This window comes from Magallana gigas, chromosome 3 (genome assembly GCF_963853765.1).
Source record: "Magallana gigas chromosome 3, xbMagGiga1.1, whole genome shotgun sequence".
In the NCBI taxonomy this organism is placed as follows: Eukaryota; Metazoa; Mollusca; class Bivalvia; order Ostreida; family Ostreidae; genus Magallana; species Magallana gigas.
The window spans coordinates 34608083-34620602 of NC_088855.1; the positions used below are offsets into that span (position 1 = coordinate 34608083).

Consider the following 12520-nt stretch of genomic DNA (forward strand, 5'->3'; position numbering starts at 1 on the left):
TTTTGACCATTAAATAATCAATATTTATTCATATCAATATAACTAAATATAAACCTTGTTTCATACAGATATATCAATATTGTGCAGGATTTAACCAAAACACATGTAAAATAAACACATACACATACATCCACACTATTCCCACCCTACATAAATTTTCACCCCCAATAAAATCACTTTTACAGAAAACTATGCTTCTTCCTTCTCGACCCTTGGTAGGTGAAGCGATTTGTGCCTCTTTAATCCGTGTCCCAAGCCCTTTCTCAAGACGCTATCAGAACGGAAAAGAAAAGTTCCAGGCAATATAATTTCACAGACACTTGAGTTGGGGTTGACGCTCACTTTAAGTTCATATCTAGTCGTTTTCCGCCTCCTTCCGCCATGATTTGTCGATGATTTTTCTTGAAGCAAATCTGCAATATCCGGTATTTGAGATGAAATGTAATCACAAAGATCGGCTTTCTTTTCCTTCCCCTCATATCTTGAGCTGTGGACCGCACCTACTTTGCGTCGCCCTGGCCTTGCAGCTCCCGGGCGGTTTTTCGGGTTGGACGTACACGCACTTCTTCGCCTCCTCTCCTTCTCAACATCGCTTTCGAAATCCGACGACGATTCGTCTCTCGAGGTATCCCAGAAAGCCGATTTCTTCCCTTGACCTTTTATGCAATTTGTATCTAATGCCAAGGTATCTTGCGAGTTATTGACGCTTTGCGTCCACGACGAGCTTAGCGTGTTTGCGCGTCTGCGTCTCTCTCTGGTTCGAATGGAATCCTTGCTAGTTACAGTCCCTGGGATATCTATTGCAGAAAAAGAATCGTTGTCTTTCGCATCACTGAAGAAAATTTCATTTTCATCCAGGAATATTGTAGAGGGATCTGCGTCTTGAAAGAAGTTTTGTTTGCTCTCGCTCTTGTTTTGTCTCGCTGGAATCCAACAGTCTTCAATCGACAGGACATCGGAATTGTCGAACGGTTCCGAAGCATCGACACTTTGCGGCGTCGTTGGATAACCACTGTCGGAAAACTTCAAGTAACGAGAACTAGAGCGATGTGCTTGACGCTTCAAATTTGGAGACAACGCTTTTTCCTGTTCAAGTGCGTCCAATTTTTTCGGTTTTTGCTTGGACGAAATTGATATTCCCATTTCTCCCTATAAACTGTTGCAGTATATTTACCTGTAAGTTGTGAAACTCAAGAGTAAAATAATTGTAGGTCGTTTCATCGTCAAAATTTTTAATTGTATCGAGTTGTGTTTATCTATTTCTTGACAACATATACCACCCATGAGGTTTCATCGCATTATAACATTTCAGTCAATACACGTATTTACAAATATGTCATAATTTGTCAAATTTTGCACTTCTTTTTATTGACCGAAATGATTTAAACATCAATAAGCCAATTATTCCCCCAACTTTTGCACTACATGTGATTAAATGCGCAAACATGTTTATCGCTTCGCCAATATCTTTAGTCAATGTGACCGAATTAACAGACCGTTCTGAGCATTGGCATCAACATCAATTGCTAATAATTTCCAATGTCTTTTACTGGAATCTTTCTCAGTTACGACACCAATACACACTGGTTGAGATCTTGACTTGCAAACCTCGAAGAAAAGCTCGTGTAGCTGTTGATTTTTATGGCATTTTTCGAGGGGTGCAAGTTTATTGTTCAATTGTTTTTGTGAGGTTTGTTTTTCGTTCTGTCTTCTTCGGGTGCAATTTATCAAAAAAGCATTTAATCAAACTTTTTAAATTTTAAAAATTTGCATTCATTTACGCACGATTGAGGAGAAAATTATTCCACATTTACCAGTTTTTGTTAATTATTAGCCAGTTAAAATAAACTACCATTATCTTCAGACGAAAGGAATTCCCGTCAGTCTACATAAAGGTGTGCATGTAATCAAAGTTTACAGCACATTTTTCGCACTTTTGCCAACAATCTGGGTTTCAAACTACATAAAGTACCAGATGTCTTGATATCAAAAGCGACTGAAACTTAAAATAAAAAATATTAAGATAAAATTGTTTAAAAGGGGCAAATTTAACATTGTAAACAATAATTTCATTTGTTGTGCAATTCAAATCCCAAAGTTTAAAATTGAAAACAACATGAATAAGAATTTTACAATTTATTCAAATGAAAATCTCTCTCTCTCTCTCCCCCCCTCTCTCTCTCTCTCTCTCTCTCTCTCTCTCTCTCTCTCCAAGTCAAACTTTTTTCATTGGAGGAATTCCCAGAAGTTTGAGAGCATTAGAAAGTGTCTGTCTGGCACAGAAGAACAACAGATACCGAGCCTGAAAGAGCAGAAATATAAAATGTATATTCCAACAGAACTAAATGAAGAAAATTGACTTGCCTATTTTAATGACAGAAAAATCTTACTACTTATGTATGCAAACACTGATATAAATAATTTGGTAATGTATACTGGAATATCAACCATTTGTACAGAGACAAAGCTAAACTTATATACAACATAAGACGAGACTTACAAATAGATACCACAAAATCAACCGTTTGGACAGAAATACATACAAACTCTGGTGTCCCTATATCAACCGTTTGTTTACCTACCTCCATCTCTTCCAGTGTTAAACTTTTGTCATTTACTATGTAATTCTTGTACGCCTTTCCTATGAGTGCACTAAAATTAAAGAGATATGTTAATATGATCTATAAAATTGGGAAAAACATTCGTTCACAAGGGCAATATTAATTCATAATTCGGAGACAAAAGTTGTATGGAAGTTTATCAGACTATTTAATTATAACTTTCTTTTCTTATTTTATGAAAAATGGCAATTTTGAAGTTTAGAAGTTAATGATACAAGAGGCTTGCTTATGAGTTATGGAAACAGAAGATTCCATGTCTTACACTAGGTGTTCTATGTAATGGTGGATGCAGTAGGACTGACTTTGATTCACTCCTTCATGAATAACTTCTTCCAACCTCAAAAATAAACAAGAATAAAAAATAAAATTGCTCATCAACAACATGGTGAAAAAAAAATTCCACACAATTGGTAGCGACATACAGTAAACAAACTTTTATTTGATTGTGAAAATTTTTTGTGAGGTTCAGGAGAGCCTCATTGTCGTGGATATTTCTCGCCGCAAACCAGTCATTAAATGTCTCTGGTGTATTGCATTATAGGTAATCTTAATATTTATAGCAAGAATTATTCGCCACGAACAAGATTTTCTTCAGTAAATTGTGAAATAAAGTCATCACAAATATAAGTTGGTACACAGGCAAAGAAAGAATTCACATAAGTTTGTGGAAAAATTTCACATGAAATCTTACAAAAACTCTTCATATGTTTTAATACCTCGCTATCTGCGATACAAGTTGTAATGGAAGTGCTGACACCGAAGTTTGATCGCTGGAAATCAAATGTTCCATACTAACATCAGGGTTAACGGTTAGCTCCAATGCTGAATTTTCTAACAATCTGTAAATCAATTTTTTTTTAGATAAGCAAAACAGTAAATCACCTCTTGATTGTCATGATAAACCATAACAATCTTCTATGTTTGATGTAAAAGTAATTCATAAGACATGAGGTTTTTAATTGTGTAAGAAGATACTAACACAAGTAAAAATATCAGGGTTTTTTTCTTAAAAAGAATTTTTAAAAATTCTTTAATTTCTTGAAAATAAGAATATCACTTTACAGAAAGTAAATTCCAGGATTAAAAGTACATAGCATGGATATGGATTGTATTTCAACAGTGTACAAAACTCATTTCAATCTTTTAACTTTTTACATATATATGTATATATCTGCACATTTATACATACTGACAAAGTCTAGCATGGCAGTACTGTACTGGTATGACGTTTCCCTTCCGCCGCTTCCAGCTTCGCACGTTCTCTAACTCCGTCTTCCATTTGTAAGGCCTATTGTGATTGGATCGGAGATCTGTGTAGATGAGATGACTGATGGCCATAGTCAGGGCTCGTTGTTGGAGTTCTGCAGGGTCGCAGTCTGTCATAACAAAGACTACTGATAAATTACATATACATGTAACTATTGATAGATATACAAACATGCACTGTTAACCAAATTTTCTTTGTGACAACTTTGTTTCTTGATTCAGCACTGACAAACTGGTTCACAGCTACTAAATTATGTACCGTAGGTATTCTTAAACATATGTTAAAGTGCTTATTAATGGTTGTATATCTTCTGTTTTAGTTTAAAAATGTATTTATCTGAGAGTGAAATTTTTTCTTTGGTTTCCACAATGTCACAACAACCGAGTGTTACCGCTACTTTGTTTAAAAGTATACACATAAGCAAACTCATTTATAGCGCGAATCTGCTCTTTTTCTAGCTCTTTTCCTTTCTTCTATGAGAAAACAAAACTAAAAGTCAAAATACAATCAATAAATGACTAATTTAAAACACATTCACCTTCTTTGGAGTACTTGTGGTCATGATGCTGCATAGATTCTAACATGGCATTGGATAAGTCCTCAATAATATCTCTCAACAGTAAGACTTTTCCTTCTCTAGTACTGAGGCCCTCAATTTGTCCAAATGACCGGTAAAAGTCAACACTGCCAAAATTATTGTTTAATTATCATCTATCATTTCATCACCGCAGCATCATCACATCATCATCATAAAGATTTTGGCTCAACAGCTTATTAGTCAATTGACTTAACCATGAAAAAGATAAGAACTAATTTTTAATGATGAAATATATTCATGGGATAAGACATTTGAATAGGTACAAAAAAATGCTATTTATTACCCTTTACTCCAAGACTGTAAGGGCTCCATTATGTTCAACAAATTCAAGAGGTTTGTGAAGTGCCCATCTTGTCTCTGATCAACCTGAAAATTTACAAAAACAAAATTTTACCGCTTACATGTACATGCACATAAATGATTTTGAATAAGTAGTTTTAATACTTGAGTACAAAATTAAAAAATTTATAGACTACAAACTTATTGAGAATCATAACACACAGATGTCTCTAACTTTTACAGAAATAATAAACACTGTATACAAATATTCAAACAATGTATTTCCAAATTCCAATCCTGAAATTAGGACATCTTATCACAGGTGATATTGTTATTCAGTACATTGTTATTTCATCAGCAATATTTGCTTATTAATGTAAATGCTAGACAAAAGAGCATTAATTTTCTAATTCTCAATCAACTTTCATTTCATACATACCACATACTGCAGGGCATCCATTCCATATTGTTTCTTTCTTTCAAGTGCACCTACTATATCTCTGAATCAAATGCAAATGTAAATTAAATCAATAATATCAGTACATGTATCATTTTGTTAAAATATAAAGAGAGATGTCTCCTTCTGATGTATTAACAGGTTCCTTTGATAATTAACAACAAATACCTTGTGATGTACAGAGAGGTTCCGTCCTGCTTCTGCAGCACCACCTCCCTCCTGCTGCCAGTCTTTGGACACTGGTAAACTGCCAGGACAAGGTCGGTGGAGTCAGGTCTGCAAATCAAAAAGTCTCATTTCGTTTTATCATAAAAATTATAAGCTTTGTGGGGCTTATTTATAATTCAACTTATCTTGTGGAACTGTCATTTAAAGGGAATAAAATTATGATGAAATTTGAATTCCAAATTAACTTTTAGAACCAGTAATCCAAATATTTGACCAAAAAAATAAAAAATAAAACACTACTACCATATCTTCACCTATCAATCATCAAAGGTATGTGCAATCTACACAAATTATCATACAAAAATGTACAAGTGATGAAAGTATTCAGATGACTTTGTTGCAGTCACTGACTTTCAGTTCCTTGTTTGGAGCACAAACTGAAGCCTACCTTTCAATGCAGCCTTTTTCCTCCAGACGATCTATGACCTCTCTACTCTTGTTGTAGTACATGGACTCCCCCTCATACACATCAAACTCCACTCCAAGCATCTATAAAAAATAAATCCTTCCAAGTACATGTAACATACAGATTAAGATAGTTTTAATGTTGTTAAATCTAAATCATTTCATTCGGTGTAGTAGTGGACTGGACAGCATACATGTACATGTACATTCTCTCCTTAAAACTGAATGCATACAATTACACATGTAAATACATGAATAATTATATCAACACATTGTCCCATTCAAAGAAAAATAAATAGATGTACGTTAATAATATAGTTAAGTAGGGTACAAAGGGATGATAAATAAAAAGTTCTTTTACATCATTTACACCGTAGTTAAAATCAAATTATTCAGTAAAGAATTGTCACCAGTAACATCATGTGGTCTCATATACACTTACTGATCCTGGGACAACTTATAAGTACTGAGTCTTATAAGTACTGAGTTTTTATAAATAAGTTTCAGGTATGCCCTTTAATTTCAATTTGCACTTTCAAAAATTTGCAAGATCGTCTCATCAATCATGCTGATCCCAAAGTCGTGTTCAGCAGAGTGGGTACTCCCGAGCATTTGCTAAAATCCCTTAATATACCTACAACATAAATTTTGGAAAGTGCTTGCTAGCTCTTGCCCTGGTGAACATGCCTCTGCATCTATCACCATGCATGCCTGATTTCATCAACTCTTTACTATGTGTCCAGGAGATGTACTCACTTTATACAGCTTCTTATACTCTGAAATGCTTATTTCCCGGAACTTCTGCCACAGTTTCAGATACTCCTGGTTTCCTACAACAAGCATGTGTAATCTATAGAATCAATTATGAAATGAAAATATGATTTTTCACCACTTACCGCAGTACATGATAGATGTCATTGTAACCAGAACATGTACCGGTAATAGTACAAGTATTCATAACCAACACAATTCATATGAAAGATGATTTACATGCAATGTTCCTCAGGTGAAGAATACAGGTAGATTAATACCTTGTTCTAAGTGTCTGTTGATTTCAGAGGCCCTTGCTGTCAAAGTGGGGTCATTTTTTATCTCCTTATTGGCTCTGACATACACCTAAAAGAGTTAGAACCATGAAATGATGGAGGAGACAAGATAGTTTGTAAATTCTGTAGATACATGAGTTGCATATACAGTAAATAATATCTTTTTTTTAGATGATATTATGAAGAATGGTACTTAAAAAATCACTTCATGTACTGATAGTAATTCTCGATTGATTAAAACAAAACCCAATTCATCTGTCAGTAGTTTGGGCATGCAAAATGTTTGAAATAAGGCACAAGTGTCTTATGGTTTCTCAATCAGCAGAAATGCACTCTAGCAAATATTGTATGTGATTATCATTTTATTTTCAGGTTTTGAGTCAATTCGAAATTTTAAACAATTATGAAATCAGAAAAATTTACAAAGTACATACGTCACTCAAGTGAGCCAGAGCATTACTTTCCAGTGAGGTTTCATCACCAAATCTCTCATATCCGCTCAATAAAACACCTACAAAACAAAGTGGAGTCAAACTTCAACATCCTACAGTGTACTTACATGCAATTCCAACAAAGAGTGCACTCTTCTTTTTTAAAACACAAAGTATCGAAGCAAATGGTACATGTACATGAAAATGTTTTTTTAAATGTTTTATTTCTGACATACTGTGGCTTACCAAACTGTGTTCCCCAGTCTCCCAGGTAGTTGACTCTCACAACATCGTGTCCCGCAGCTTGGTATAAATTACACAGGGAATTCCCAATCACAGTCGAACGTAGGTGACCCTCGTGGAACTCTTTTGCAATATTGGGGGAACTATGGAGAAAGAATGAATAATCACATGTAGATTCATATGAAGATAATCTTTTGTCAATCTAATCAAAATAAGAACTTGCATATGCACATTCGCTGGTTTTTGATACGTCGCTTCAACAAGATGTATCGAAAACAGACAGCGGATAAAACATGTTAACTAGATTGGTCTTTCATAGCGTTCATACAATTTAATATTGCATTAGTTTACTACAACAACTGACAATCAAACTTTGAATCACATAGATTTTTAAGTGATAAGTGCTATAAATTGAGACCTGAAATCCACGAGAATCTTCAGCTTTTTGCTGCCTATGTTTTCTGTTTTACCATACTGATCCCTTCTCCTACAAACTTCCTTCAACACCTCCTGAATCCAGACAAAAGAGAGAATAAGGAATAAATAGCAACTCAGAATGTGCCTTCTAATTTTACTATGACAAATCTAACTTCAGATACAATATGTACATGTACCAGTACATGCAGTCATTTCAGAAATCAGCAGTCAGTCAGTCTAATGTTTAACAAGCCTGATGCTCAGCTTGAGAATTTGCAAGATAATTTTAGATTGGTCATAATATTCAGTAATTTGACATGCATATATATTGTATGTACACAAAAAGATCGTTGAAATATCTCAATGAATTTCTTAACCTAAAATTCAAAACTGATATCTTAATCAGATACTTTTATCAATATACATGAAATCCTTACCTGCATAAACTTCTGAGGGTTCACCATAAAATGGATTTCCTGTCCTTTGTGATCAGACATTACATTTTCAAACTCTGGATTCTTATCAAACACCTTCAATTAATTAAAGCAAGGCACATGATTCATATGCGATGTACATGTAGCACGTTGTTATGTTTCAAAATGATTGTTTTGATCAATTATAGTGGTTTTTTAAATATGGTCAAAAAGCTTAAGCCAAATTTACTTCAGATGTACTGAGTTAATTGAATACATGTACTTACAAATTTGATGGAACAATCTTCATCATACAAATTTTCACAGTTTACATGTACCTGTACTTACAACATTTTCCAAATCTGGTTTTGATAATTGCATCAATTCTTGCAGTTTTCTCCTGTCTACACACACAGATGGGAGTCTTTAAAGAAAAAAGAAAACTGTTAATCAGTTTTTCTTTAGTAATAATCATCAAGAAACGTGTCTGAGATGACTTAGTTGTGATTTATAAATTAAAACTTTTAGGTAAATAATGGTATTTTAGTGTAATGCAACCCCTATGCAGCTTTCAATTTATTGATCTAAAGTTTTAAAATTCTTTTATAAGGATGGTTTCCATATGGAGATACCAGTAATGCTCACTCTAACCAAAGCATCTGTATCAACAAATGAAATGTAAAAAAACAGTGTTTAAAAATCATAATAAAGGTGATTTTTAATAAATAATGCTAAAGTGTTAATCAAATTCAACACATACATACTTGTCATTTGTATATTTGAGATTACCATGGCCTGTAATGAAGTAAACTTCATTTGCTAATTCCTCTTGAGTAATTCCAGCCTTACAGCTTCTTGCCAGAGCATTGGCGATCTATAAATTAATAAGCGACAAAATGAGATGAATTTATTTTGGTTCCGAAATACTGTTGTTTTCCTGACATTTTTTCAACAATTTTGATATTTGTCGCGCAAGGTAAACAACGATTTCGACATTTGATATTATTCCAAGGAAACATCGAAAAAATTTGAGTGTCCAATTTATTCGCTACTTAACTTTCACCCCCCCCCCCCCCACCCTCCAACATCCGAAAACACATGACAATCGAACAATTGATCGTGACTCACAAAAAATACAAATAAAAAACATGGTAAATGTTTTGTAAAATGACACAAAATTGATGCTTATGCTTTATGTTTTGTTACTACCTTCTTAGAAACTAATCTTTTAAAGTATGACATTTTTTCATGTACTTTTCATGGGCGCAGACATTTTTAAATTCCCCGGATCATTATCAGGTCGAGCCCGATCTACTTTCAGATTCGGTTCGCGATAGCTTTTTTCGAAATAAAATAAAGACCTTAAAGACCATAGATTCAGTCTCATTTTTATTCAGTTCTGTGGTTTGGTTTGAACTTATTTTATTGTAATGTGATTACAGTGGGATCGGACACAAGTTCTAAAACTTATTTAGCCCCCTCCCCTGGCCCATACAATAATTTACATACAGAATTTTTCACATGCAACACATAAAATGTCAAATATAAATATGTGTATAAATATAAAGATTCGAAATGATTTACATTGAAATTTCAGATAGCACATTTTGATGCAAATATAAACATGTAATCAAAATCTTTTGGATTTTTAAATAAAAATGTGAACTAAGGATATAACAAATGATCATTCACAGTTTACTAAGTTTGTCATCTCCCCAAAGCAAAAAATGAGTATTAACAATATTTAAATTTGTATTATTAAATAACTCGTCTCTAGCTTCAGCATATTTACATGTAGTACATGAGAAAAAAATGATGAAACTCGTCTTCAATCTTTCCACAAATACATAAAGGACTTTCAACAATATTATATTTAAATAAGTCGCACTTAAGTATGCAGTTATGGCGTAGTTTAGTGGGAGTTGCTCGTGTATTTTGAATCTTGTCTCCAAAAGATTTTTTTTTTTTGCGTTTAAAATATCGTCACAGATAATAGCATTAGTGAATGTCTTCAGTGAATCAAGCTCCGTAATATTCAAAGGTAGCAAATTCCATTCGCGCATAACAGTTGGAACTAATGATGATTTGTGTACTTTTGGTAAATAGTAATCTTAAGAATTTCTCATAGTATAGTTTGACATAGTACAACGTTTGTCGGGGAATAAATGTTGAACATAAGTGGGTGTGATATTTTTATCGACATTGAACATTGTTTTGAGTGAAGCAATTTTACGTCTTGGACTTAATGTGCTCCAGCCTGTATCGAAGTAAATAGAGTCGTTAGAGGCAAATATCGGTAAACCAGTTACTATTCTGGCAGCAGATAATTGTACTTGTTCGAGTTTTTCTGAGTCCACGAGAGAACACCCTCCCCGAACCTCTGAAGCATATTCCAAATGTGGCCTGATAAAGGATATGTACATAAAAGAAAGTGATTTTTGGTTTATTTTATTTTTGAGTTTTTTTCATTAGATTTAACTTTTTATGTGTTTTTGCTATTGTAATAACGATGTATGTCGTCCATTTTAGGTTTTCAGAAAAAAGTTATTCCTAGGTGCTTGTGGCTTGACACAAAATAAACGAGGCAATTTTGAGAAACTCAGAGAATGATATTCGGTTACATTTTTTGTGTTAAAATACAGTTTTGCTTTTGTTCGGTTATATTTAAGAAGCCATTTTTGAGACTTTCCAGAATTTTTGAGAATTTCTCGAGTTCTGTGAGATCCTTATGTAAATTATTTTTAATGAATTTTAAATTATTTGAAGAATCTTGTAAACTATTATCGTCAGCAAAAAGTCTACAAAAAGTAAGCATATTATCAGCTACATCATTCACATATATTAAAAATAACAGAGGTCCTAGTACTGATCCTTGCGGAACCCCTGAATGTAAAGTATTAACTTTTGAATATGAATGACGGTACAAAACAGTCTTATTTTACACATAACGGCCTTAAATTGTTTATTTTGTTGTGTTATTTATTTTATTCTGGCGTTTAGTCTAAATCACAAGATATTCACCAAATTAGACTATACGAATTCAAATGAAGACCTGTGGAGGAAAGCAGGACAAGAACCAATGGAGATGCAAATAAGACGTCGAAAGTGGGGCTGGATAGGAAACAACTTGATAAAACCACCATCCAGCATTACACGCCAGGCTCTTACCTGGAACCCTCAGGGCAAGAGGAAAAGACGTCCAAGAAAATCCTGGAAGCGGGATGCAGAGGCAGAGCTACAGGCACTAGATACGACCTGGAACAATGCCGCCAGAGCAGCCCGTGGTCCGGCGTTAGAGGACTGTTAATGATGGCCTATATATGTTCCTCATGGAACGACAGGCCTTTAAGTAAGTAAAGTCCCAAGACAGTTTGGTGGAAGGGTAAGTACATGTGAACCATCTACATCTCTTTTCTACAAAACGATTTTTTAAATTTCATACTAAGATTTTGAAAACATAATTTTTCGGCTAGAATCAATAGAATAACAATTGGAAAGAAGTTCCCAGTTCCCTTTTAACAAATTAAATAGCTGGCCATAAATTCAAAAGCAGCTAACGTTATATTGTTTTGTCGAGGACCTAAAGTTTGATATGTAAACAAACGTTTGTGTAAAAAATCAGTTCAAATAACGTAACGTCCGCCATGTTTCCCTATAAATTTTGACGCTTGCCTTGTAAAGAAATTTGTAAGGCAGCCACGTGACGCGTTTCATCCAATGACGTCGCGACATTCTAGTCCGAGGCAAAACAAATATATTTAATCATTATAGAAATTATATATGACTTTGTAAACCAATAAGAATCGCATTAAGATGCTATTCATTTCTAAGAGTATTTTTCCCTTTCTCGAAGTAAATGATAAGAGATCTATGATATCGAACTGAATTTTATACAGACAATCCAAAAGACTTTTTTTTCTGCAGACCAAAAAGAAATGGTGGTCAACTGTATATCTGTCAAACAGTAACTGTTGTATTCTTTTTTTATACATGCATTAAGAAAAATAAGGGACGTATGTCCTATTGTATATGTCCTTGAAAATACAATTGCCAATGTAAATGAAACTGATGAGAATAATTATTGATCGATATTGGGAGGCCGGAATTTTGGGAGT

At 33.9% G+C, this 12520-nt stretch overlaps 1 protein-coding gene across 3 annotated transcripts; it reads right to left on the reverse strand.

Annotated features, from left to right (window-relative positions):
- LOC105338327 (probable arginine--tRNA ligase, mitochondrial) lies at window positions 1-9708 on the reverse strand. 3 transcript variants are annotated; one of them, XM_034481688.2, is made up of 19 exons: window positions 9615-9708; window positions 9170-9279; window positions 8754-8829; window positions 8430-8522; window positions 7994-8085; window positions 7579-7718; window positions 7336-7412; window positions 6887-6971; window positions 6612-6685; window positions 5839-5939; window positions 5391-5498; window positions 5205-5265; window positions 4770-4852; window positions 4427-4572; window positions 3811-3997; window positions 3338-3460; window positions 2884-2958; window positions 2583-2652; window positions 1-2302 (listed from the first exon to the last, which is right to left on the reverse strand). In XM_034481688.2, exons 1-19 carry the CDS (start codon window positions 9645-9647, stop codon window positions 2216-2218), a joined length of 1821 nt encoding a protein of 606 aa, XP_034337579.2. In that variant the 5' UTR covers window positions 9648-9708; the 3' UTR covers window positions 1-2215. The 3 variants fall into 3 exon arrangements, with proteins under 3 accessions (XP_034337579.2, XP_065935481.1, XP_034337580.2); XM_066079409.1 differs by having other exon boundaries at window positions 9660-9677; XM_034481689.2 differs by lacking the exons at window positions 9170-9279; window positions 9615-9708 and having other exon boundaries at window positions 8744-8762.
- Window positions 9709-12520: the final 2812 nt, after the last annotated feature.